General features: G+C 41.0%; 3 protein-coding genes across 5 annotated transcripts in view; 2 read left to right on the top strand and 1 right to left on the bottom strand.

The window, feature by feature from the left end:
* The first annotated feature begins 447 nt into the window (after nt 1-447).
* On the top strand, nt 448-3,533 carry LOC125016252 (G-protein-signaling modulator 1). The gene is made up of 5 exons (XM_047598611.1): nt 448-877; nt 1,308-1,776; nt 2,073-2,235; nt 2,475-2,719; nt 2,889-3,533. The coding sequence occupies exons 2-5, from the start codon at nt 1,324-1,326 to the stop codon at nt 3,027-3,029; spliced, it is 1,002 nt and encodes a 333-aa protein (XP_047454567.1). The 5' UTR covers nt 448-877; nt 1,308-1,323; the 3' UTR covers nt 3,030-3,533.
* A 1,274-nt stretch (nt 3,534-4,807) lies between these two features.
* On the top strand, nt 4,808-14,546 carry dnase2 (deoxyribonuclease II, lysosomal). Its single transcript, XM_047598292.1, has 7 exons — nt 4,808-5,111; nt 5,681-5,778; nt 5,945-6,116; nt 8,740-8,842; nt 10,451-10,615; nt 12,801-13,019; nt 13,101-14,546. Exons 2-7 carry the CDS (start codon nt 5,681-5,683, stop codon nt 13,469-13,471), a joined length of 1,128 nt encoding a protein of 375 aa, XP_047454248.1. The 5' UTR covers nt 4,808-5,111; the 3' UTR covers nt 13,472-14,546.
* Nucleotides 14,547-14,683: 137 nt separating this feature from the next.
* The window catches only part of rgl2 (ral guanine nucleotide dissociation stimulator-like 2), a 32,345-nt gene continuing 19,754 nt past the window's right edge, over nt 14,684-27,274 (bottom strand). For all 3 annotated transcript variants that reach the window (XM_047598289.1, XM_047598290.1, XM_047598291.1), the window contains 13 exons: nt 26,677-26,786; nt 26,244-26,459; nt 25,289-25,392; nt 24,214-24,298; nt 22,138-22,197; nt 20,216-20,302; nt 20,084-20,116; nt 19,753-19,874; nt 19,570-19,656; nt 18,299-18,392; nt 17,988-18,212; nt 17,659-17,773; nt 14,684-16,573 (listed from right to left, as the gene is read on the bottom strand). In XM_047598289.1, coding sequence (XP_047454245.1) covers nt 16,392-16,573; nt 17,659-17,773; nt 17,988-18,212; nt 18,299-18,392; nt 19,570-19,656; nt 19,753-19,874; nt 20,084-20,116; nt 20,216-20,302; nt 22,138-22,197; nt 24,214-24,298; nt 25,289-25,392; nt 26,244-26,459; nt 26,677-26,786 — 1,520 coding nt within the window. In that variant the 3' untranslated portion in view covers nt 14,684-16,391. The remainder of the gene's footprint in view (nt 16,574-17,658; nt 17,774-17,987; nt 18,213-18,298; nt 18,393-19,569; nt 19,657-19,752; nt 19,875-20,083; nt 20,117-20,215; nt 20,303-22,137; nt 22,198-24,213; nt 24,299-25,288; nt 25,393-26,243; nt 26,460-26,676; nt 26,787-27,274) is intronic.

Raw genomic sequence — 27,274 nt, forward strand, 5'->3', positions numbered from 1 at the left:
TTTCAGTGTACACCCGCAAACCTGTTTACAGGCAATCAAACTAAAGAAGCTGTGTTTTTTATTTTTTATTTCTCCTTTTTACATCTGCTCTGAAATCCACTGATTCACTGAGAAAATGCTATTTATTGAGGGTAATGTTTTAACTAAACATGTCTTTTATCATATATTAACTGTGTTATTTTATTCTTAGGGCTGCTCACACACACACACACACACACTGAGAGAGAGAGGAGACTGGAGTTCGAATTTAATTTTCACGTCTAAGTATGCAAATTACAATAAAGAACACCTTCAACTAAAAGTGATAATCTCACTTGGACGGCTTCTCTCACTTGTCTCACTCAACTTCTCGTTTTAGCTACAAGTCAACAGGATGTGTGCCAAAACCACAGTGTCAGAAGAGCTGCGCGCCTGTTTCAACATGTTGCAGTTTGGTCTGACATAATCAAATGAGGAGCAGTTAAAGCAGCAGCAGCAACAGCAGCAGCAGCTCCTCTGACAGCTTTAAGTTTAGTGGATTTATAAAGCCTTTGCCTCCACTAACCAACTGCTCACGAAGGGTTCATTCTGCCGTTGACAGGCATATCTCATGATAGCCTGACTTGTCAGATGTGGGCCAAATAAATAGGGGTGGGCTGTGGTAAGAGGAACAGGAAGAGAGGAGACGAGAGAGAGAAGGTAGCAATGCAGACAGAAAGGGCGAGAGCTCGTCACGTCGGCATGTGAAATCCTTCACAGCAGATTTTTTTTTTTCTCCTTCTCTCTCTTCACAAAGATATTGACGAGCCGAGTGATGACCTGAAAATGTTGCACTCAGCCTGTGGTGACTTCAAGAGATGATGTTTTGAGGAGATAAAAAAAAGTCCAAAAGAGAAAGGTAAGGAGAAGATTACTGAATTTACATTTACTGTGTGGGTGGGAAACAAAGACATTTTTCTTGGGGGCAAATTCATGGGGATGGATCTGTAGGAAAGAACAAGAGTGAAACTTTTGGGCAAAACACTGAACAGAAACTAGCAGTCAGAAAGAAGAAGTTGATGTCTCCTTCGATCACGATGTTACATGCTTTTGTTATCGTAGAACTACGGGAATATGTGACTGGATTTTCTACTGAAAACGTCCGTAGTCGACAAGTTAAAACCTGCTGAACTAGTTTCTCGTATTTGCTTGAGAAAGTATCGACCGCTGTGTTGTAGTCTTTGTGGCTGATAACACATCAATTCTAAGGAACTTCAGTGAACACACGTCTCTCAGAAGAAGTGACAGGGAGAAAAAAATGATAACCTCAAAGTTTATTTCCTCGTCAGGGTTCGACATCGATTAATGGACTGCTCAGAGATCTCCGTTGAAATGGCTGAAGAGGAGCCGCTCGTCATCACTGAAGACGGCGACATAGTCGAGGGTGCCTCTGAAAAAGGGGCTGCGATCAGCTCTGACGTTGCTGAACAAAGCTGTGGCGACAAATCTGCACTCATGGGGAAAGAGGACGAAAAGCAAGAAGATGTAGCGAGTGAAATATGTTTGGGAGCGCAAAACTTGGAAGAACAACAACACATTGACGCAGGAGAGGACAAGCAACAGAATGATAAACCAGAGAACACAAATGATGGACAGAATGGAGGTGACAGCGAGAGAGAAGAGCAGACACATGAAAAACCTGAGAAACCCGGCAACACAGAGGACGAAAAAGTCCCTCAAGATGAGCCTCAAGTAACGGAGTTAAATTCCCCTGAACAACCACCCGAAGGGGAACAGAACCAAGGAGATCAAACGAAGGTGAGTAAACTATTATCTAGGCTACTTTAGCTTTATGAGATCACCTCCTTAGCACATGAAGTTAGTGAAGTATTTAATGTTCTTTACTTCACCAGTCAGTTTCCGTGTGTCGTACATGAAAGACTGCCTTTGTGGTGGAAAAAAAAGCAGATATAATTTTATTACAGAGCGTGTGGGAGTACGTAGGAGTCGGGTGAAATGCTGTGCCAAATAACAGTCCATGCCACTCACTCAGAAACCTTTCCCCTTGCCCTCTCTTTACATTCTTTTTCTGCCACCTACCCACATTCTCTCAGGCTCACCGATTAACCCCCGACTTCCCAGAGTCTCTGTACGAGCTGCTCTGCACCCTCCAGGAGGGGAGACGGCTCAACGACCAGCGCTGCTCCTTCAGGCTGCAGAGCGGGATGAGGAGGAGGTGCCACTCCGAGCCCAACACATCCAAACCGGCCAACAGAGGTGGGACTGAGTTTGAAAAGGCTGCGTCGTGTTTTAACAGAGCTGAAGTGATGAAAGTGAGGCCGCTGCCGTTTCCATTTCTCAGCCGGTGCTGACTCATGTTGAGTCGAGCAGAAACAACACGAAACGACTGCGTGACTCACAAATGTTTTGAAACTTAAACTACCATGTTTCCATGTCTTTCCCCCGACCACTGACCACTTAAAGATGTTTTGCTGTTTTCTCTGATTTCTCCGCAGTCGTCTTTTCCTCCATGACTTCACTGCAGAAGGAGGAGTTTTTTGACCTGGTGGCCACTGCACAAGCACGCCGCCTGGATGATCAGAGGGCGCAGCTCGGAAGGGCCATGCCACCAAAACCAAAAGGCAGAAGTTTCAGAGGAAGCATAAAACAGCTGTCTATGAAAAAACACACACCCGCACCCGCACCCGCACCGGTACCTGCGCCTAAAGAGGATCTGTACGACATGATTCTCACGACACAAGTAAGCAATCTGTTCATTTTTAGATTGTTTTGTCCTGGGGGGTGGGGGGGGTTGTGACATTCTCAGAATTTAACCAGACTTCGTGCAAACTTCAGTAACAGATTTACTGGATTTAATTATCAACAGATTCTCAGGCGTTTATTTCCCTGCTCTTTGCTTCCACCCGTAGGCCCAGGGCAGGCTTGAGGACCAGCGCAGCAGGGCTCCCGGCCCCATGGACGACGAGGACTTCTTCTCCCTGCTCCTCAGGGTTCAGGGGGGCCGCATGGACGAGCAGAGGACTGAACTACCCCGTCTGCTGCAAACCTGAGTCAGAAAAACAAGGAACTGTGGGGCTGCTGTGGGAGGAAATGTCGCATTTTTGTTATGACTTCCTGTTAACAGGTGGCATTTTTGACTCAAATGATGCTTTGTTCAGGGATTTTCTTCCCTCTTTTCAATACTGGTCAGTGTTAAAATTGTCAAGATTGTAGCAAAAACGCTAATCTTTGAGCAAAAGTAGCTTTTAATATAATTTGACTTCTCATTCCTGATGAGAATCTTCTAGTAAGGGGTTAATGTGTTTAATGGATATACTTTCTTACAGGAATACTTTGCATTTTACTGAATGTTTGCAATGAGCCGTTGAATGGTTGCTGTGCGTGCATGGAGGAAGTCTATTGATCTGATACTGTTTTTTCTTTATTTGTACAGTAGATATGGTAATTAAACTCATCACGAATGTTGGTGAGGAGATTTTAGCTCCAATGCCAAATGAGCTTCACTTTGTATTGATAATTCTCCCCCCAAATAAATAAACCAAATGTTTATTTGAGCCATGCGCGTTTACCAAGCTGTCCACTTTGTCCGAAAAGGTCCCGAGGAGGAAGAGAGATTTAACATATCAGGCCATTTATCAGCAACGCTAACAAGGATGTTGCCTGCTCTCTTATCTTCATCATTGACCATCAATCCCTTTTGGGCCACATTCCCACAGGCTTGTCATTTAAAACATCCCTCTGCACACAAACCTTCACACAGGAACAGAGCAGCTTTTCATGTCTGGTTAAGGAAAGAGATGAAGCCGAGATAAAGATGTTAATGTTTTACAGAACGAATGGATGAAAAACAGGTGTTATCTCAAACTTCCTGAATTCAGATTTACATTCTGTTCATTAAAGGTGACACCAGCAAAGACAAACATTAGTATTTACGAGCCAGTAATAAAACAATGTTAACTAAATAGCTATAAAGTCAAAATTTGATCATTACTATGTCTATATTAATAATATTAATAATATCTTACAATAATAAGATGATTCAATCAAACTTGTGACTGCGAAATTAAGCGTAAGTGACTCTGCTTGTGGTTGTTTTTATTTCACAACAACCCATAACCCAGTGACACATGGGTCTAAAGGCCTAAAGATTCAGAAACACTGCAGTAATCAGCAATATTCAGAGTCGCAGCATGCTAGCAGTCATGGGGAATCTGCACTGGTGTGGCGTGGCCTCTATGCCGTGTTTTTAGTCCACTTAGCTCAGTGGAAACATTTCTAAGGAAGTCCTGGTCATTCTGCACAAGAGAGGTTAGAGGTGGAAAGAGTATGCTGTGTCACTTCCTTAAAACAGAGGTGAATTATATGATGTGTCATGGCAACGCTCTGACCAACACTGTTAGCATGAGGAAGAGAAGAAGAAGAAGAAGAAGAAGAAGAAGAAGGAGAAGATATATAACGGAAAAAAAAAACCCAGCACATTTTTAATTAAAACTGTGAAATAGACAAACAGGAACAAACAACAGCATGCTGTCTGAACACGTTCAAGTTCCACTTTTAAGATGGACGTGTGCGATAACTGGAGAACTGAGCCAATGCACTATACGTTTTGTCAGGTCAAGTCAGAATTATTTATTAATCTCAGAAGTTGACCCATGTGCTTCGTACACAGTAAACAAAAATATGTAGATTAATATTATATTATATTATATTATATTAATAACAGAAAATAATATAATATATTTTTATTTTTCGAATGGACATTCTTTTTACGTAGCCCCGCCCCCCGGCGCCGATCACGTGACTAAACCCGGAAAAACAAGCCCGAAGCCAGGAAGTTATGTAGAGTGATTTAAACTGAATTTAAACATAACCGCGGGGAAAAAGAACATCTAGCATTTCTGTTTGGTATATATATATATATTCCTATCCCTCTTGTAAGATAAGAGCTGGCTGTCTCTCGTTAGCTATCTTTTATTGGCTGGAAGACGTAAACGTCTCCTCCCCGTGTTGTTGTCACTGATCAGAACAGGGATGTGAAAGAAGTCGAAACTCTGGGAACACGCTAGAAATACACGCTGACGAGAGAAAAGCAATCCGCCCAGGACTCAAATGAGGGAAGACGCGTTTCAAGGGTGTGTATGCGCAGCTGAATTAAACCCACTGCACATTTTTTATTGTGAAATCTATCTGAAGTTAGCCTATAAAATGTATTAAGTCTGTTTTTAAACGTATCTTTTTTAACACTGAACTCAGGTATTTGCTGTAACACTGGTAAACATTGTTTAACTAATCGAAAGTGCAAATGATCTGCTGCCATTTAACATGGATACTGTAGTTTTTAATAATTTGTTGAGATTTGACTATAAATTAAACCAATAACAGTCTCTCAAGTCCTACTTCATTGATTATTATTTCAATTTTATGCACCTTTACACATCGAAGGGCATATTATTCACTTTTATTACATATTCATACCAGACTTTTATCATACGCGTAAACAGAATATTTCTTCACTGTTTTATTGGTACTTTTAATTAGATAAAATTTCTGAATACATTAAAGCTGCTTAAGAAAGTTTTTTTTTTAAAGCAACAGAAATATTTGGAAAAAATGTAAACATATTAACTGAGTTAGTATATATAGAGAAATATATGCACATATTTATCTGTAATTATTAATGTAAGTTTTCCTCTTGTTTTAGATGTTTCTGTTCCTGTCCCTGCTGATCCTCTGTGCGCCACTAGGGGGCCAAACCTCATTGATCAGCTGTTACAACGACAAAGGAGATGCTGTTGATTGGTAATTTATTCATAAATATGTTGACAAACCTTTACAATTTTACCTTTAAAAAACAAAAAATGAATACTTGTAGTTGGGTGCCAAATTGAATCAGTTTCGTAGGCTCACTGTGCAAGTTCTTCTATTTACACAGTTGTCTTCCTCTCTCTGTTCCTGTTTAAATTAGGTTTTACATCTACAAGCTCCCTAAAGAACATGGTGGGAAATCTCCCGAACGGGGCGAGATGTATTTGCTGATGGACAAAGGGAGCGAAGGATGGACTGAGGGGAAGGGGACAGTGAATGACACGACGGGAGCCCTGGGTCAGACCGTCGGGCAGCTCTACTCGCAGGGAAAGGTCTGTTTCCAACAGCTGTTTTTTTTTTTTTTTTTCTGTAGAGAAAGTGGGAGTCTAAAAATTGTAAATTCACTTTCGTTTTACTGGGAAATGTCATCCAGGTGAAAATCAGCTTCATTCTAGATATGTTCATGCATTGTACAGTTTTCAGTTCCTTATTATTTATCTTATTTTTAGTGAAAGTTCCAAAACTTTACTCCACATCCTATTAAAAGTAAGATCTTTATTTTATCTTTGCCTCTTTGATATGAAAAAGTACATCTAATCTAATGATAATTTAGTTGCAAATACGAATCACTCTGTCTTGGATTTCTTTCTGAATACTTTTGTCACCAGCGGCACATTCACAGACGTCAACACTTTAAACTGTTAAAATGTATTTTTTTCGCATACTTCTGCTTTTTCGTGGACTCATAAGACAAACACTGAATGCAGCGATAAGCGTTTTCTTTAGGGACTCATCTCTGCTCAACAGTAACAGATCAGAGTGAAAAAAAAACAAAATAACGAGAAGTGAAAACGTAGACACGGTCGCTGCAGCTGAGGGAAACATTGTTTTGTCTCAGGTTCTGGTAAAGTTCAGAATTAGTTTAAAAAAAAAAACAGAGAGAGATGCTCATTCAAATGTGGAAACTATTGAATTGTACCGAATCTTTTTCAGCCTCTTAGTCAGTAGGTTAGGGAACAGAAACACTTAAATCTCAACCTTTTTGACCATGTTTTTGCATAAAGATAAGATTAGATAATCCCTTATTTACATGATTGTGGCGAGTGTTGCAGGAGTAGCAGACAGTTTAAGGACAGTGCACACAGGAGATAAAAGAAGTTAAATAAGTACAATAAAAATAATACGGTAAAAAAGCTATGAAAGTAAGATTTAGCTCCGAATGCATTGGTTTTCACTACCTTGGTGAACTGATAGATTCAGATCTGACCTTCTGCAGCCACATTAAATCCATCACCAAAACAGCCTTTTATCAACTTATATCCAGAGTGAAGGGTTTTACGTCTTTAACAGACCAGGAGAAGCTCGTCCGTGCTTTCATCTCCAGCAGACTTAACTACTGTAACCGTCTTCTGACTGGACTTCCCCAAAAAAGAGCATAAAACAGCTGCAGCTCGAACGTTCAATTCAGTTCAATTTTTGTTTGTATAGCGTGGAAAGAAAAACTCCCTTTAAACAAGAAGAAACCTCGAGCAGAACCCAGCTCACATGGAGGGACACATCTGCCGAGCAAGACCAGGAGAAACATAGATACATACATAGAATCTAACAAAACGATTAGATGTAGCTGATGATCTTATGTGACAGTGTGAGAGTGTGAGAGGAATCGTGGGCAGGTTGGAGAGATGTTCATCCAGGTAGGAGTGGATCTTTTCAGGAGGCAGCACATTACTCCAGTTCTTAAGTCTTTACACTGGCTCCCCATCAGCTGTAGAATAGATAGAGTAGATGCTACTGGTTTAATTGCAGAATACATCCCTGACATGATAACTGAATATAAGCCCAGTAGAGCTTTGAGATCCATGGACTCAGACCAGATAGTGGAGTTCAGCCCAAACAGGGTGAAGCAGCATTTAGCTGTTATGCTGCACACAGATCCTTTTTATACTGTCTTTTAATTAATCTTAGTTTTTAGCTCTAGTGTTTCCTCATGGGGGGGGGGCCCTCCACACTGGGAGGTGGGTCTGGTCTGCCTGCAGGGACGTCATCTTGGAGATCCCTCAAGCCTGGAGGACTGGTGGGTGGGGGGGTGGGGGTTCTGCACCTTGTGTGGGGTCTACCCTGGTCTGTCCGGGCTGGGGGGGTCTCTGTGGCGACGCTTCCTGTGGTCACGGGTTGTGGCTCCTCTCAGTGTGACTGGCCCCCCTAAGATGGTTTCACCCGATCCTCAGTACCCTGACATGTTACTGGACCTTCTACCACGCTGTGCGCGTGAAGTTTTTATTATTTGTTGTTGTGGTCTACATTTTAATTTTGTTTTTGAAAAGTGCTATTTAAATAAAGTTTGATTTGATTTGATTTGACCAACAGAAGTGAAATCAGCTGTGAGTGTGAATGATTTTAAATCCAGACTAAACACTTTTGTGAACTCTTTTAATGCACTTTAGCGTTTTGATTTAAAGAAATTCTTATTTTATGCCCTACTTTAGTCTAACTTTCTTTTCTCTCAGTGTCGTTTCATTGCTGCTGTCATAACGTATTGATTATAACCCTTGTTGTTTTGTTTTTAACTGTAAATCTTTACCTTTTTAATGTAAATTTATTAAACATTTATTGAGTTGCCCTGTGCATGAAATGTGAAATATAGATAAAGCTGCCTTCGCCTTGCGTTGCCTAGTGTACCTAATAAACTGGCAAGTGAGTGTATATTTGCCATTTTTCTAAATAACAAGAACAATTAATTTCTAAAATCCTCATTGCTGCAATAGAACGATATTTATTGCTCTTTATATCTTTAAATATTCAGCCTCTATAATATTTAAATAATTAGTCGTTATGTCATTAATCATTAGAATAAAGTCTTGTTTACTAATATAATGAACTGACAAATAGCAAATTATCACGTTTCACATGTTTCTGTGTTTAATCTTAAAAAACACATTTGTCCTTGTTTCCCAGAATACAGAGGTCGCGTACATCCTCTACAACGATCAGCCGCCAACCGAGGACTTTGGTGACAGATGGGACGACAACAGTGGAAGCAGAGGGGGGCACACGAAAGGTCAGCGGTTCAGTTCTCCTCTAGACCAGATAACCTGCCAAGGATTTAATGCTGCAAAGAGCTGCACATAGGAAAATTAAAGATTACCAGAATTATTCTCATCTTTCACTTAAACATAAAGAGTTTAAGACACATTTCTTGTGTGTGAGGCATCTGCAAATCCAAGTTTTGTACTTTATTAAATGGCCGTAGTAGATGTGGAGTAAAATTCACAGACTTTGTAGATTAAAACCAACATAAATGATGTGTGCAAGAGAAGTTTCTTTCAAAAAGGATCCAAATGTCATTTAGTTTTTTGTTTAGTGTGGTTTAGTTTATTTTTAAGATGTAAAAAAAGCAAACAGAATAATCCTGCAGGAAAGGGCAGAACGAACATAAATAACACTAAATGAAATACAGTAAAAAATAAAATAGACATAAACTGTATATTCCATTGTCTACATGTCTGAAAATAATAATAATAGTAATAATAATTATTATAATACCCTGATTAGCAGAGATAATATAAAAATAAATAACAGTAAACCCTCGGCTCCCAGCGTTAGTCAAACACTCTCCTCATTTCTGAACCTTGTAAAAATCCTGTCTTTATATAAATTTTTAAACTGTTTTGTATTTGGACTTTTCTTCAAACTGTTCCATAATTTAACCCCACAAATTGAAATACAAAACGTCCTCCTTGTCCTGTAGTTTAACTTTCCCCTTAAATTATGAATCCCTTCCCTTCCAGTGAATAATTAAAATCAGACAGTGAGGAGTAAACTGAGACTGTTATGATATCTAAGGAAAAAACTATTCAATGCAAAATAAAATAAAAATCATTACATTTATATATTCATTTATATTATTGTGGGGAAACTTGCAGCGTTGCAGGATCAGTCGACACTTTAAGGACACAAACAGGAGATAAAAGAAAGAACGTGTTCACATGTTAAATCAGACAAAGATGGTCACTGGGATTTTGGTTTATATATTATTCTAACTTCAGTTGTTTATTTGGTCTATGCTTTCATTTGAGAGTAAAATGAGACATTAAACTGCATATAATTAAACAAAGGAGAAAGAAATATTGAAGTGTAAAACTTATGAGTGGTAGTGTACTATCCAGTTATTGCTACTTTCCACTTCTCTCATGTCACAGGACATTTCTCACAGCTTTACAAACTCTAATTAATAATAAAAATACATTTTGATAAAATGAAACATGATGAGATGAGAGCATTGATCCGTGGGGAAGAAATGTTTAAAGTGTTTAAATCAGCCCAACGCATTAATGACTGATTTAACCGTGTAAACGGGTGAATGGGTCGGTGACATTTTGACATCAGTCCAAACTTTCAATTACAACACATCCTTCCTAATTCTTAAGTAATAAGAGGCAAAACAAAAAAAAAAAAAGCAGAGAATCAAACAAAAGTCTTGAAAAAGTAAAAACGACCTCCAAATAACAGATTAATTTCAAGATGTCACAGGAAACAGAGTAGATAATCTACGGTGTCATTTAAACTTAAATTACTGCAGGTCCCCCGATAAAAACAGTCCTGTGCACATTTAAATGAAAATGTTTCCATGTTTCCTTCTGATTCGTTTATCGCGTGTGCTCCTCAGGTGTGGTTCTGGTGGATAAAAATCAGGGCTTCTGGTTGGTCCACAGCACCCCTCGGTTCCCTCCACCACGACAGGAAGGGCAGTATTATTACCCCAGCAGTGGTGTGACCAACGGGCAAAACTTCATCTGTGTGACCTACCCACTGGAGCGCTTCCAGACCATCGGTAAGACCGGGCCACATTAAACGGAAGAACGAGGAGATACTCACTCACTAGCCAGTTTCATTCTGATATAACAGTCCTGCACTGAACCTCGTCTTCATGAAGGTTCTGGTTGTAGCATTGAATTGTTGTTCTTCTCTGGCTTCACAAGACAAACGCTCAGAGAGAAATCCAGATACGTTGTGTCAGAAAGTCTAAAATTCCATCTGAACACAGAGTCATGACCGCGCTCCGTTCAACACCAACAGAGAAGATTCTCAAACACAGTTAAAACGTCTGCTTCTCTTTATTCATACATTAAAAACATCAAAGGTAAATAAATCATTGATTGTGTACGTTTATAAAAAAAATGGGAACTTCCAAAAGATTAAACATAAAATATGAACTAAATAACCAAGATCACTACAGATCTCTGCAAATAAGAGTTAAAACACAGTGAATTTGGATAAAAATAAGATAATCAGGACAATAAGTGGAATCTACAAGGAAAGAATGGAAAGAAGAGGGAACACGACCTCATGTGTAAAACTGAAACTACGTCATCACAAACCTGGAGGTTATATTGTTGGAAGAATTCTGATTCTGATTCTTTATCCATGTTGGAGAAGATGTAGATCATTCTCATGTTTTTTTTTGGCTCTGCCCTAAGATCGTAAAGGTTTGGGAGGATGTTCACCTTATTATCGTCTGAATTCTGGGTTGTGGTTAGTAGCCTGCAACAAAGTAATGTCAAGGAAGTGGTACAAGGACGACCCGCCAACGCAAAGTGACTAAAACAAACTGTAGACGTAGCAATCCAGCTTTTTATTTTTATTTTTCTAATATTAGTTTTTTTTTGTTCTGTTTGTGTTGATATGTGTAAATACGTAAAGAAAAGAAAGCAACTGTAGTTTTTTTTTAATTTAGAGTTTAAAACCAACAACATAATACTGTTTATTAAGAACCATATATAGTTTGAGGGTTTAAAAGTTAATTATGATACTTAACAGTAAATATATTTTATACAAAATACTACTGATTGCATCCTCTTTACTTGTTTAGCATTTTTAGTTTTTGTTTTTGCATTTGAAAATCATTTAAACTCTGATTTATTTTTTATTTTAGAGCCTGAAACCAAACTCAAAACACCAAAAAAAATGTCCCACCAACATAATATTATATATTAAGAGCCATATATAGTTTTTGTTTGGCGGCTTAAAGATTAATTCTAATACTATTAGGGTAATAATAATATTAGGATTCTCACATTTATTTTTTATTTTAGAGACTAAAACCACATTAAAATATGAAAAAAAATGTACCGACCAATATAATATTGTATATTAAGAGCCATATATAGTTTGAGGGTTTAAAGGTTAATTCTAATACTTAACAGTAAATATCAGCACATTTTCTGTCCTTATGTCAAATATTGTCATAATATTGTATATTAAGAGCCATTAATTCTAGTATTTAACATTAATATTGGCACATTTTTTTTTTTTTTTTAAGTACTACTGACCCTAACCCTTTCCTACCTTACATTATACACTAGTACACTATTAAACCTGCCTGCATAGGCGTTTCTTTCATTTTGGGGAGGACTCATTGTGTTGTTGTCATCCGGTTGTTAATAATCCATTCAGGTATTGACACAACAGCAGCAGCAGCAGCAACAAGAATCCTGATCCGAGCTAATCAGTGTGAACAGGTGTCGTCCCCGTGTCGCCCTGTCACCTCCGCGCTTCCCTCACAGACCCAGCGGTCGGCACAGTTGCTATGGCAGTAGCCTGGGGTAATGTAATTAGATTGAGGTCCGTAACCATAGCGATACCGGCCCTCACACTGCGGCAGGAATTCGCTTTTATTGGATCCTCGGCTCTCCGGCTGAGATGTGTGAGAGCGTCCAGGTTGATGTGGAGCGGCGGGAGGTGACGGTGGCCACTTCGCGGCATTGATTGCGCGTTAATGAAGGGAAGCTGAGAGCTGCTGCCGCCGCTTGTTGACAGAATTAGGCGTTTATTGCTTTCTGATAACGTTAACCACTTATGTTTAATGTATAAGGTCGGCGCTGAAACAATGAGACAATTCATTACCAGAAATCTGCATCTGATGCCGTAAAACACTAAATTTTTCATTTTCATTCCCTGCATTTATGTATTGGTTCATATCCTGTTGTCACTGGTTTGTTTTTATCCCCCTTTAACAGGAGAGCAGCTCCAGATCAATCAGCCCGACGTGTATGACTGCGACGTCCCGGAGTCCTTGGCGTCCCTGGTGCCCGCTCTGGCTGCCGTCTGTGAAAAGAAACATCTGCCCAGTCAAGTCTTTCCACATTTCAAACCAGCGGCCAACCGCAGCGTGACCCTGACCTCCAAGGGCGGCACCGACTTCATCAGCTTTGCCAAAGGAGCAGCTTTTGATGGCGGTAAAACATTTGTTGAAATTTCTTTGCAGCTATAAATAGTCAACAAGTTGGTCTGTTAACTGCTTTCATTCTCTCTCTCAGACCTGTACCACTCATGGGTGGCCCCCACCCTCCAGACGGACCTCCTGGTCCAGTTCTGGGTTCGCTCCACGGGCGTCCTCCCGTCCGACTGCTCGCTGGGCTGGAAAGTCCTGGACATCACGCTCATCAAGCCGGGGGAGACGTTCTCCTTCAAGGCCAGCCAGGACCACTCCAAGTGGGCCGTCAGCCCCGGGGAGGCGGGGCGGAGGTCCGGAGGAGGGTGGGTGTGCGTGGGCGACATAAACCGGAACGAGGCGGAGGAGAAGCGGGGCGGGGGGACGGTTTGTCTGCAGGACCCGGTGGTGTGGAAGGCCTACCGGACGGCAGCGCTGGAGTGTGAGGCTTGCGGAGGAGGGACGGGCCCTTGTTGACGCTCTGCAGCGCTTTGGTTTTGGGGATGATATGACTCAAAAGTACCAATATTTAGCATTTAAAATCAAAAAGAATTGCATTTCGTTGATTAACTGAAAGTTCCTCTGTGGCTTTAGTCGTTTTTTCCATCACTAGCTGCACGTTCCACACACTTATGCAGTCGTGAGCTGGAAGAGGACGCTCTTAACTTCATTCTCCTCATGTGAGTGTGTACGACATTTATTTTTTATTTTTACGTGTGGACGATGCTGCACCACTGACCAACAGGGGGAAGAAATGTGCCACAAAACACAAGAGAGACACTAAATGAAAAGTCTGCATGCTAGTTATCATAATGCAAGTAACGAGGGGAATGAAATGAGTTCTGCACGTTTGTTAAGACGCAAGGATTTACTGTACAAACCCATAGAAACTGTGTTAACGAGGAAACTCCACAGGGAACCTTTAAGTGTTTCTAGAATTAACAACTTGGTTCAAATTGCACAAAAACTTTTTAATTTCTCTGGCAGTGTATGTGTTTGCATAACTGAAATAATCCTAAATAATTAGGATTTTAATTCTAATCTGCCTCATCTGGACTGTGCGAGTGTTTTATATATTTTTAAAGATTCGATTACCAGCGACCAAACAACCCTTAACTTCTGATGGAGAAAATGTGTTAATTTACCTCTTTACGTGTAACGCACACAGAGCAGCGCTGGAGGAGGAAAAGTCGTGAGTTCTGGCAGGAAGCTGTGGGGGTTTGGGGAAAATTTATTTTCATTTTACGGTAAAATGCTGGTTCTGTTTAAGTGAAACTGAAGCTGACGTTGGAAACTGGTTGAGTTGCTGCTTTACTACATAGATTCTATAGAGTTTTCCAGTTGTATTAACTGTATGGGATTAATTGCACTGTGTAATATTGAGTTAGCATTTCATCGGCAGACGCCGACAACCTTGAGGGAAGAGGGAGTCTTTAACACTTTCTGAAGGTTTGTGTTATTAGTTTTTATATTTGCATCACATTTCTGCATTCATTCCTTCTGGCCTTGATTTTGCTTGAAAAATAAAAATGCTGAGTGACTTGGATTTAAACACGAAGAATGAATCACGTCTGATTTACATCACATTCACCTTCCTTTGTTTCTGTGAGGAGACTGGAAATGTGGTGGTGCGACATGTAGAGACAGGTCTGTTTCTCGGGAAAAACACATGAGCCGAAAGCAGTGAGATTCATACAAAAGTAAATTTATTACCACAAAAATAGGACATCCAGTATGTAGTGCATAAATAGCTTCGATGTGAGACTACGCAGCACTGAGGTGACTGCGTTTCCTCCGTGTGTGCAGCAAACATGAGAAAGGAGAGAGCACCCAGTAGAGAAAAGGCACTAGATCCATCAGTAGCATAGCATCACGCTAGCACACGTCATCTGTTATTACCCAGAATCCTCTCCCCGGCCTCCGCTCGGCTCGCGCCTCGGCCTTTAAGGAGGCCTCACCGGCACCGAGCCACAGCGGCCGGAGGTCACAAGACTTGCTTTGAAGAGGTTGCTGTGTTAAAGGTGTTAACTCCAAACATGAAACGGGAGCCGAGGCTTGTAAACAGCAGCGTGGGCGGCTGGAAAAATCTGCATAAATTAACTTTAGCTTATGCTCTGTTGAAAAGTTCTGACCTGGAAAACCTTAAACCTAAAAATGGCTGCGCCTTTTTTTCTTGTTTTTTTTTTTTTTTTTTGCAGAGCTTAAGTAAAGTAAAAGTAAAAGCAAAGCCACGCGTTATTTTTTTTTTTTTAAAGTGCTCCGAGTTGCTTTTAAGTTGCAAAAATCGGTTTCCGTCTGCTACGTTTAGGAGGAACTCATAACAGAACATTTAAGCTGTGGAAGCTTTTCCTTGGAAGTGTATTTGTGGCAATTTTCTCTCGGTTTCTCTTTGGTCTCCAGAGCAGCTCCAGAGAATGGATTTTTCTTTTTTCTTTTAAACCTAAACTCGGTCAGAACAACTGCTGGAAGAGATGTTAACATCTGTGATGAAGCACTTCAAAAAAAGTAAATGAAAGAGGAGAAAACGCTCTGTAGAGATGCAGAGTTGATAATAATTCATTGGCAGTTTGTTGAGATTCAGATTCAGGGTTAATATTTAAAAAAAATAAAATAAATAAAAGATGCAGCTTTAAGTTTCTTGCTGAAATTATCTGTGGACTGAATGCGCTGGCCTCTTCAGATCTTCCAGGTCTTTGAGGGATTAGTAAACACATCATACAGACATATAAAATATGTACAAAACTTAAATATATATATATATATATATATATGTATTTGTGTCTATTTTGACAATCTCCAGTGTTTTGCTACAATGATGCACTGAATCCCTCGTCCAGCGTCTCACTCCGTCACAGGAACAAGCTCTGACTAATTCAAATCTTCGCTTTACGCTTGGAAATGTCGGTCTCGGCTGAGGCACAAAAGCAACAGGGATTTCTTGGCGTTTCTTTTCTTTTTTTCTCCTTTAAACCAATCAAATTTGGTCTTACTCACTGGATTGGAATGGAAAAAAAAAAGCATCATGTGCTACCTGACTGGGACTCGAGAGCCAGCACCAAAAGCAGTCAGTTTAAAGGCTTCCATTGCTCTTCCTCTGGGTGCAGGTTAGTATGCATACTGTTTAAGGGGAAGAAGAAGAAGAAGAAGAGGAAGAAGATGAGAGCAGATGTTCTCTGCCCGGGGAGGTCTGAAATGTCCACCACACCTTTAACGTATAGAGATTCAAACACAGGCGGACCTGCTCTCGGTGTAAAACTTGGTTGAAGCAGACGGGAGGAAGGCGTGTGCACGTTGTAGATGTTGCACCGAGGAAGGCCACGTTTAGTTCAGTTTAGTCAAGAATCGAGAGCCGCGTCGTCCCTCCCCCCCCCCCCCCCATCAACTCTCTGCATTCCCGTCAAAACAGGGTCCGGACCAGTCTCCTCCCCTTGGCCTTGATTCGGGGAAAAGTGGCGCTGGTCTCTGTGCTGATCGGCTGGGAGCCAAGTGGCGTGTTCCCGCCTTTCCTTCTCAACAGGAAGTCCACGCTGGATGACGTCATGGCGTAGAAGACGTTTCCTGTGGCCGGGATGATCAGCTCTGCACCAACACAAGGAGGAGGAGGAGGAGGAGAGAGAATCAGGGTACGACTCCTAATCAATCTGTGGCTTTCACTGCATTTAATTTCTACTGTTGGAAGGTGATGAAATATTTATAAGGCTTTTCTATAACTGCAAGAAACTAAAAGAAGCTAAAAAGAAGCTGCAAAACAACAGAGTAATAACCTACACAGCTACAGACAATAATAAAATATAGATATTGCAATATTTTTTCTTCCAATACAATATCGATTTTGAATGAATTAATAGACGTCTTAAAAAAAATGGAAAAAGTTTTGGGCTGCACCTCCTCCACTTTTCCTAATAATTAATTTAATTTAAAATTAATTATGTACAAGTGCAATAAATTGGAAATGGATGATTTGGATTAATATTGACTTTTGACTCAACTTACCCAATGAATTCTCACTTTCATCTGACCTACATATGTACAATGTGTATTTTAAGCTGCATTTCAAATTTCTCAGTGAACTCTGTAGAATATTACAATATTTCACAATATCATAATATCACAATAATGTATCGTGACTCAAATATCATCCTCGCCAATATTCACCCCTAATAACAACTCCAGACATTTTCAATTTGTTTCAGTGCAAAGAAGAAAAAGTAAATTAGGAGAATGTTTACCTTTAATAAACAATCCTTTAAAAAAAAGAAATGTGTAATTTGGGCTCATTGTTGTTTTCTGTTTAGTCCTCGGTCTCAGTGTTGTGTTGTGTTCACTTCTCTTTTTAAAACAGTGGATAAATTAGGGACGGTTGTTATATTCACTGAAAAACTGCAGTCGTCTATGCCATTTTCACACTTTGCAATTAAACCCTCTGGGCTGCTTTTGGTCCCCGGGCCATATGTTTGCCACCTGTGCTATAGAGTATGTGCCCAGTCAGTGAAATGACTGCTGGTGGGGGAGAGGATCATCTGATATCGTGATGCCTCATAACCGTGTTAAAATCCACAGAAACCTGAAGTCAACCACAGATTTAAATCACTGTACCACAACAGAATATTAAAAGACGACTGTTTCCTTTCAAATAAGATAAAAACAAGTTTTCTCTCCTGTACCTTTTCCTTCAGGCAGAAGCTGGATCAGCTCATATCTGGACGCCTGTTTGGGGTCCTGATTGTGCTTTTCTAAGGCGGAGCTGATCACAGTGGGGGTCTTGTCGTTGCTTGTAACCTGAGGGGCGAGAAATAGCGGAAGGAGAACAACGGCGTCAACGGGACAGTTTGATGTGCACTAATGATAACCTGGGCCCACTGTGGCCCGTGCATGGCTATCATTACTGCATCCGCGCAGACAGTAAGTGCAGCATGTCGCCGATAATTCAGGACGGAGGCTTTTCTGCAGCTTCTCTGCTGCAGATCAGTGAAAACGGGGTTCAGATTCGTACCAGGATGCTTCGGTACAGGTTCCCATCCTGCAGGTCCATCCGTATCCTGATGATCCGCATGTCGGGCCCCGACCCTTGGATGTTGTTGGGGGGGTTGTTGCCGCAGGAGGCCGAGCGGCGGTGGGATTTGGTGGGAGTGGAGGGAATCAGCGCGGCGGGGGTGGACTCGTTGGTCGGAGGGGACGTGTCAACATCCAGACAGGACACAGATGGAGATCTCATATGCTGCGGTTAAAAAAGAATAAGAACTGAGGACAGAAATAAACAGAGCGTCTATTTCTGCTCAGTAGAAAAGTAATCGTTGATTTTACCTTTGTGAGCTTTGAGAGCAGGTTGTTGACGGGCGACTGGAAGTCAAAGAGGCCTTCGCTGTCTCCTGCCAGGCTGATCCGAGAGGTACTCAGACTGAAAACACACAAACACGTTCACGTCTTCAGAAAACCAGGAGGCCAAAAGTTAAAGTAATCAATTTATAGTAAAGAATAGGAAAAGCTTTTAAGAAAAACCTTTATTCCATGACTTTCAGTGGCTTTTGATCTGTTTTTATTTTCTCATCTGGTCACATGGGGTGTTAATAGCTTTTCATTTGTTGACACAGTGATGTTGAGGTTCTTATTGCCTTTTGTCTAGTGATTAATGCCATTTTTTATTGGACTTCCATGCATTAAAAAAAAAAAGGATTCAAAGCAAGCAGAAATGTAATATGTTTGTCAGATTTTAGAAATCTCCTTCCACGCATTATTTCATTCATTCAATTATAGACTTATATAAAACCTGGTTAATGAAAATATACTGCAGATAATTATTTTTAGGACTCCTCTGAAGTGAAGCCAAAGCTAGTGGAGCTCCCCCTGGTGGCTGGCTGCAGTATAGGCCATAAGCTCCTCCTCCACCATGTTAGTGGATGGGACTTGGGCTGAATTAAAACACCAAAATACGGATGAATTCCGTCAAGTTTCATTTTTAGCCAGTTATTTGACGCTGTAGAAACAGGATGTGACATAATTGCGACTACCAGTTGCCATGCCAACCACCGTAAAGTGCTCCAGTGGGGCTGTGAGAGTTGTACTAAATAAATAAATAAATGAATAAGTACAGTGTATAATCCACCATTTCCTTGTAGCTGGTGGAGGTAGAGCAGAGCGTGGGATTAATTAAACGAAAACGAGCGAGGGCGTGGAGGAAGTGTGGGCGGGGCATCCATATCGCAACACGTCAGTTTTGGCCAATGCAAAGAAGTGATGACACATTGTCCATATTTTTACATTGTAGTCATTATTTGTGTAATCATTGTTACTGCCAGAAGGGGGGGACAAATGTTCCACACTGTACCTTTACGAGCATTTTAGAATATCGACGTGTATAACTGGTTGTAGTTGTGGCATAAATCAATGCTACAATATAATGTTTTATTGACAGATTTGCCATCTGCTTAAAACGACAAATGAAGTGGTGAAGAAACGCCACATGAAAACATGAAGTGACATAAATTGGAATTACTCTGAAGAGTACATGAGGTGTTGCTGCATTAGATTGAGCTTTATTTGTGTATTTATTCATTTTTAATGTCTGCGTAACTTACTCTGGGCACTGGGTGATGATGACTGATGGGGTTGGACCACGGGAACTCGAGTCACCTGGCGCTTCAATCTCATTGGACAGTCTGTAACTGTAAAACATCCATACAACAGTTAGTTAGATATATTTTTTAAGTGCATTCAGGGTAAGTTCTGATCAGTAACTCTACAGATGTGCATGTTTGTACCTTTCCTCCTCTGTTAGTGTCGGTACGCTGTGATACCACTGTACGAAGGTCTCGTCAGCAACAAAAACACAGTTTTTGCAGGAAGACTGCAGGAGCCGTATTTGAGCTAAAACCTCAAATTCCTGTTAACAAAGACACGAATCACCACAAAGTTTCATAACGTATAGACGAACACCCAACGCCGGCCGAGCTAGTATCACTTTGCCTCACTTCTCCATCTTCACTTACGGTTCAAATTAACATAAAAGCAAGCTTATCTAGTTCAAAGGTGCATAGAGGCGGAGATAAAGCTGGAGACTTGAAAGCGATAAGGTGTTCAAACAATGCTCACCCTTCTCCTTTTGTCGAAGTTGATGTAGCCGTTCTGCAAAGGGAGGGACAGGAAGTGTTACGTCAGCTGGACAATTGTAAAATACAGAGCGTGTGAGCAGCTTTACCCCCCCCCCCCGACACATCAACTTACGTCCAGCCTGTCTTTGACCGCCGTGTCCAGCATGGTGAGGTCTGTGAGGAAGATGCCCAGGTAGGGCACGGTGCCCTGGGCGTTGGACTGTGTGGGAAAAGAAAAAAAAAGAGAAAAAGAGCGTTTCATCAGTTCCTCTGAGGCTTCTAGTCACAATCTAAAGAGCTCACACAGCGAGGGAGTTCAGAGCAGACGCCTGCAGCTATTTTTCAAACAGTGGATCAGGATTCGGCACATCACACGCAGACGTAGCAGCATGCAGCAGCAAAGTGGGCCGGCGAGCTGTCGGCCTCCATCAAACACATGCTGAAACACCCCCCTGCTCAGCAGCAGTGACCTCAGCATCCGTGTTTGACTCCAGCGTTTAGCAGGGAAACACTGTTTTAGAGGGTTATCCAATATTAAGCTCTCAGCAAAAGCTCTTTACCGATTTAACTCTTAAAAGTTAGCGGCACGCCAGAATGATTCACAGCGGAGCCACGCAGAATACGAACTAAAACTCCACACGTCATTCTTCTGACGATACTAGTAACTTTTACAGCGCTAATGACACTTTTTGCAGCGTCTTACATCATTCTCAAATTTCTGTCACAAACCCTCCAGGCTAAAATGTTTCGTATTCATCCCAGATGTGGGCTGGAAAGTCAGTGAAAATAGTCCTTTTACGTGCACGCAAAACAGTTGATTTAACTAAAACTTAATGAAATGATATGAAATGTTGCACACGTTGAACTGGTCACATGAACTAAGAATATCCTTTTTCGAGAAACGTGGACTTAAGAGCCTCTAGATTTGTAAAGGTGTTTGAGTGAATTCATTCTCCTGTAACCTAAATGTTCATCCACAGGCTGTATATCTGTAAAGAAGCGGTTGTTGCCCCCCGGGTCTGAAAAGTTAAAAGTCAATGCAGCAGTGCATTAAACCTGCATTGTTTGTAATGGTTAGCCAGAGGTCAGACTGTATTGCATTTTCCTACAGGGTGTATGGTCTCAGTCACTGCTTCAATACAGCTTTACATTTCATGAAGGAAATTATAAGAACTGTCAATACAGTAAAATATTTAATCGCGATTGCAAAACATGAGATTAATCGAGATTAATCCCATTTTTCAAATTTGTTTTGCTCTTGTCAAAACCTCTGCTGCTCAGAAAGCTCATAGCTCAGGTCACATCAGCAGTAGATGCAGATTACTGATGTATATACGAACCATTTCTTTATTTCTTCCTTCCCCTTTTTTTTGATATATTCAGTCAGTTTTGACACTTCAGGGTGTTTTCCTGTCCTTTATCATGCCTTATGTGTTATGTGTTCTTGTGCAACATCATCAACCAAATACCCAGATGTGGCTAAACTAGTTTTATCGAAGATGTATCCTGATTTTGCAAACTAACTGTTTGGGCCGAGGTCATAACAACACAATGTCTATGACATCAGTTGCTTTCAGTTGTTTCCGTTGAAAGGTGTTTTGCGAATGAGCTTTAACCCATAATTCTCTTAAATTCTCTTCACTTTGAGCAAGATGAACTTCAAATGAACTGACGTGACCTCACATGACCTCCTGCATCGTCTCTGGTGATGGGGAAATGACACAGAAGTGTTTCCATTGTACTTTTGTGATACACTTTGATATCGATACGTCTGAAAAAAACCACCTCATGAGAGCGTTAACAGTGTTTTAGCTTTAGATATTTGAGAGGTTTTTCCAAATGTAGCTGTTTCCATCACCAGTTTTTTGTTGCAATATTTAGGTTTTACACATTTCTGGGTGTGAGAGAAATGGATGTACAGAATTAAAAGAAATCTGCATTATTTTTACTCAGATGAAAAAGTGAAGAATGCTTTATGTTGTTGACACTGTGATTTATCTTTAATTATTCTTGAGTTCTCAGTCCTCTGTAGAAAACAGCAGTCTTTACTCTTACCCTGTTCACATGTCTGTTGTTCAGTCTGCTGTCCAGGTTTGCGAACTTTGACGTGCCCTCCTGCAAGAAAAAAAAATAATAATAATTCAGATGACGTGTAAACTCGCCCCAAATGATTTGATTGAGGGGTTTTTCTATCTAACTATCCTGCAGAAAAAAAAACTTCCAGACGAGAGAAGAGAAGCTGCTCTGGCTTCCAGACTAGATTGAAAGTGCTTTAATTGACACTCCTCAGTCCAGAGGTCTGTCATGAAGACTCATCAGGCAAGTAAACCAGTCAAATCATGTCATAAACACACGATAATAACGCTTCCGTGACAGTCTGGTGAATAATTTCATGTCATTAGTCTGAATCATTCATCTTTCTGCTTGTCTGCCAGACAGTTGTGAGATGAAGGGGAGGAAGCGACTGTGCCGGGAGGAAAAATAAAATAAAAATCACAGGCTAAAGCATGGTGTTTTTTTTTATTTTATTTATATATTTCTTGTCATCAAAGCTCAGAGTGAAGCTTTCTGAACTGAAAGCACATATCTGGATGACTTCCTTTGAGGCTGTAACGTGAGTAAAAACGCAGCTAATGCAAAAGTATTGATGCGCTGCACTGCACGGTTCCAGCGAATCCTAACGCTGATCATTTTTCACCAATTTCCACTAACTCGCTGACACGGTGCAAACTAAATATAATGTACACGCTCAGATGAAGAGTGTCTCGGGCTGAAGTGTTGACAGAATAAGGCCAGCTGCACTCAGCTCACATTAGACTGTTTCTCTGGTCTTTAAAGCTGCTTTAAATCTCTAACAGCGCTTCCAGCTGAGGATAAAGACCGTGTTATGTCTCCTGTGACGGGAAGCTGCATGTCAGAGTGCAGTCTGGGGAAGCAGAAATCTGTATACCAATCTGGCATAACATTATGACCACCTTCCTAGTATTGTGTAGGTCTCCCTTGTGCCTCCAGGACCGGTGTGACTCATCTCAGATCACTTTAGGATCTGGTGAATTTGGAGGCCAGGTCAACACCTTGCTGTTTTTCTTGTCTTTTTGAGTCGTTCCTAAAGCGTTTTTGCGTGTGCATCCTGCTGGGGATCGCTGCCATCAAGGAGTGTCATTGCTATGGGCTGGGGGGGTCTGGTCTTGTCTAGATGGGTGCTACATGTTTAAGTAACATCCACATGAATGAATGTCAGCAGAACATTAAAATGGCACAAGATGGTTTCAGTGTCATTTACTTCTCCTGTCAGTGGTCATAATGTTGTGGCTGATCGGTGTATATTAATCCATGCAAGATATTTAAATACTGTATGAGATATGACATATTTAATATATGTGCATGAATTTGTAGATGGCTGCCATTTAAGATGTCAAAAAGACATAAACATGGTTTGGATTATTTTTTTGTTTTTACTTTAAACTCCTGGACTGAGCTGCTCCTTGATCCTTGCTTCATTCTCATGATGTGAGCACAAACAAACATGTTTGCTGCTGGTAGAGCACCTGACGTCCTGTTTTTCATAAGACGTACTTCATATGTATAAAACAGCAACTTACAAAACTATGTGTACACTGAGTTAAGACCCAGAACAGACCCGTTCTTTAAAGGCCTAACGCTTCATGAGAACGCCGTCACGTCCTGTTCACACAGATGAATGCTCAATGTGTTCGTAGTGATGTGGGAGAAAGGGTCAGAGAAAAAAGAGGGGGGGGTCTTTGAAGACGTTTTCTAGCAAGACAGTACAAAGAGCAGCGAAGGGATGGAACAGCAGCCAAGAGCTGAACACATCAGGGTAAAAATAGTCCTGGAACAAGTCCAACACGTCAGAAAAGAGCCGTTAAAATGTGACTCCAAACTAAAACCAGGCTACAGCACCAGGCTGCTCAGAGACACTGCTCCTCCGTCCTCTAAACACTTAGTTTTATCTGTTATAAACACAAGACACATCATCCAGGCTTTGCTTGTGTCGTCATTCAGCATCTGATTCTTCTTCTTTTAACTCACACCACCTTTAAAAACCCACTGAATATTCACTCATTACTACAAATATTACTTCTTTTTTTTTTTTTTTTAACCTCGACTCACCTCCTTCAGGAGTTCTCTGCTCTGGGAGTAGTTGTCCTTGTCTGAGAAGATATTGGACAGTTCCTCGTATCTCCTCAGCGCCTCTCTGTGAAGTCCAAACCAGGACAGTTAGAGTCTCGTTTTATTAGTGAAACGTAACCGTGATATTTCGTGCAAGCAGGACTTATGAAATCTAAAAGGTCAAAGCTGGACATTAAAGTCTGATTATGCGCTTGTTTTCTTTGGTAGATGATGCGCGGGGGGGGGTCCCTGAGGGTTTCCTGAGGCCGTGTAAGAAGCAAAGCTGCATCACATTTACATTTAAGGAAATACAACTTCATGCATAGTTATCCTGTTTATATACAAGCATCAGAAACCAAGCCTCAAACTATTTAGGTCAACTGCAAGTATTTTTTTGCAGTTATTATTAAATCTCCATCGAGAATTTATAATAAAAACATCCAAAAATACCATTTCACTCATCTTATTACACTTTAAACTGATTTTTCTGCAGATTTTTAATTAATTTAAGAATAAAAAAAAACAACTATTTTATTTCTCTACATTCTAATTTGTCTGACCCTAATTAATTAAACATCCACTCATTTCACTTCCCTTTCACAGGCATTTTTTTCTATTTTCACCAGCATAACACGCACTATAACACGTTACCAAAATAACCTGACACCTCAAGAGCAGAGGTTGATAAAAGACTTCACATCTGAGTTCTCACAAAATTTACAATCTGCTGCAAAACCAGGAAATATACATAGTACAATAAAAGAGTACTATATTATTATTATTTTGCATTTGATGCCCTCAGTATAACCTGAATATAAATTACATCCCAGTACATTTAAGGTCAATTTCCCACCTCCATTTATTCTACTTCATATTTTTACATACTATGTTATACACTAATATTTTAGTTTTTTAATCTTTTGCTGCAGTTGTTTCTTTCCAGTGCATCGTCTGCCCTACATCAACTGCAACGCTGCAGTTTCCCCTCGTGACTGACGAAGTTCTCTCTGTGACTCATGGTGGAAATTAACCGTGACGCTTCCCCTTTTCAGCCGAGAGCCATTCAGCCACAGACCTGTCAGTGTCCTGCCACGTCTTCCTCAGCCGGTGGATGGGGTTACTCTGCAGGGCGGACACGATGGCGTACAGCGAGGAGAAGTTCTTCCTGGCTCTGCACTCCTGTTGAAAGCACGGAAACACACACACAGGCTGTAAGTGAGAACACCTGTGGGCGTGGGTCTGGCCGGTATTAACTTAGTCTGTCAGTGCCATGTGCTGAATTATGTATGCAGCTAAAGAGGTTTGTCCCAAAAGAAACAAGGGGAGAGACCGGGGCTGCAGCGATGCCTCACCATGTTTGAATAAAAGGGCTCATGTGACCATAACAACCAGGGAAATGATATATGTGTGTGTTTGTGTGAGAGTATGCAGAGCCTGGCCGTCGCTGCAGGCCTTTTAATATTTTAAAAGAAGCTGACTGTTGTGCACAATAAGTGTAATACACAGTTTCTTTTTTTTTGCAGAGTGCATGGAGGTTTGCCTGGAGGTCGTACGTCACATTTGCAGAACACATTATTTTTTACTCCATTTGCTAAAGATGTGCAGGAAGTGTATGTCTGTAATGTAGTGTATATAAAAACAAGCTGACTCGTGGCAAATCTCCACATGCGCTCAGAGGAAGCGTTCCTTTATTATTTGTTGCTGCCTCTCTGGCCTGAAAGGAGCGACAGATCAAGATTCCCCGCGATGGGTTTTTGCTCTCAGCTATTGATTAAAGTGAAAGTAGTGGTACAGTCACAGCAGAATCCCAGCAGGCTCTGAATTTGTGTTGGTATGTGCAGAGTCAGAGCTGAGAATGGGATTACAGTTAGAGGATTACTGGGGGTTTATGGTAGGAAAATGCACAGTTGAGTTTTTTTTTTGGGGGGAAGCTTTGTAGCCTCAACTGACTGAATTAACACAGAACCGAACGTGTGCTCGTGGCTTCGAATCATTATTTTCTTTCAGGCCTGCGACCTTTTTCTACTGACCTCTGCGACGCTGATCCATTTCTCCAGCAGACGGGCTCTCTGCGAGACGCGCAGCTCCGTCGAGCACAGGCAGGATGCTAGGACCGCGTTGGCCAGCTTGTTGAACTGGCGTACGGTGGCCCGGACGGACCAACAAACGCCTTCCCTCCCCTTCTTACCCCTCTGAGACCACAGCGAGCCGAGGCAGTGGTACGGCACCAGACGGACAAAAAGCTCCTGAGAGAGGTGAGGCGACAGAATATCTATAAGTAAGAGTCTAGAACTAAAACAAGCTGCAACCGTGACCCTCCTCGCTTCTTTGCAGCCTTAAATACCAGTTTTCTTCTGCAAGTTGAAGATTAAACCATGCATTGTGCCACGTTACATTTACTACCGTTGCTCAATAATTTGCCACCTTAAAAGTAAAAACCATCGGCCTCAAATGAGAACTCACTGTCTCTATCTTGGTGAGCTGCTCGGCGATGACATCGGCAGGGAATCCCAGGATGCTGGTGGGTTCAAACTTCGAGAGGTCGGGAGGAGGTCCAGAGGAACTGGTCTGACCTGCAAAGAGAAAAGTAGAACATCAGTAAAAAGGCTCAGTCAGATGGTCCAGATTCTAATGAAACTGTTGAAATCCTTCAATGTGTCCGGTGTTATAATGGAGCTGCTTAGTTGAGGAGACCAGTTACGGATTAGTCACTGACTTATTTTATGAAAAGACTCAGAAGCCCTCATCTGAGATTTGCCTCTGAGTTCACATAATTCATCGCGTCGTTTCTGCACATTTGTCGGGTGCACTCTCTCCTGTACTAACCCAGAGGTGTTCCTCTGCACCCAGGTCTGCTAGGAATAGGAATTTATTTATTTAAAACAGGAACAAGGAACAAGGCACAAAAAACATTAATCTTGTAAGACAAGAAAATACGTCTTGAGCCAGGCTATAGCAATGTTTTCTAATTTCCACCTGTAAACAGATGAGGACTGATGGAGAAGTAATATAAAAATCCTTGAAATGTGACAGGTTAAAAATGATGTGAGGACAGTTGTAT

This window comes from Mugil cephalus, chromosome 11 (assembly GCF_022458985.1).
Source record: "Mugil cephalus isolate CIBA_MC_2020 chromosome 11, CIBA_Mcephalus_1.1, whole genome shotgun sequence".
In the NCBI taxonomy this organism is placed as follows: Eukaryota; Metazoa; Chordata; class Actinopteri; order Mugiliformes; family Mugilidae; genus Mugil; species Mugil cephalus.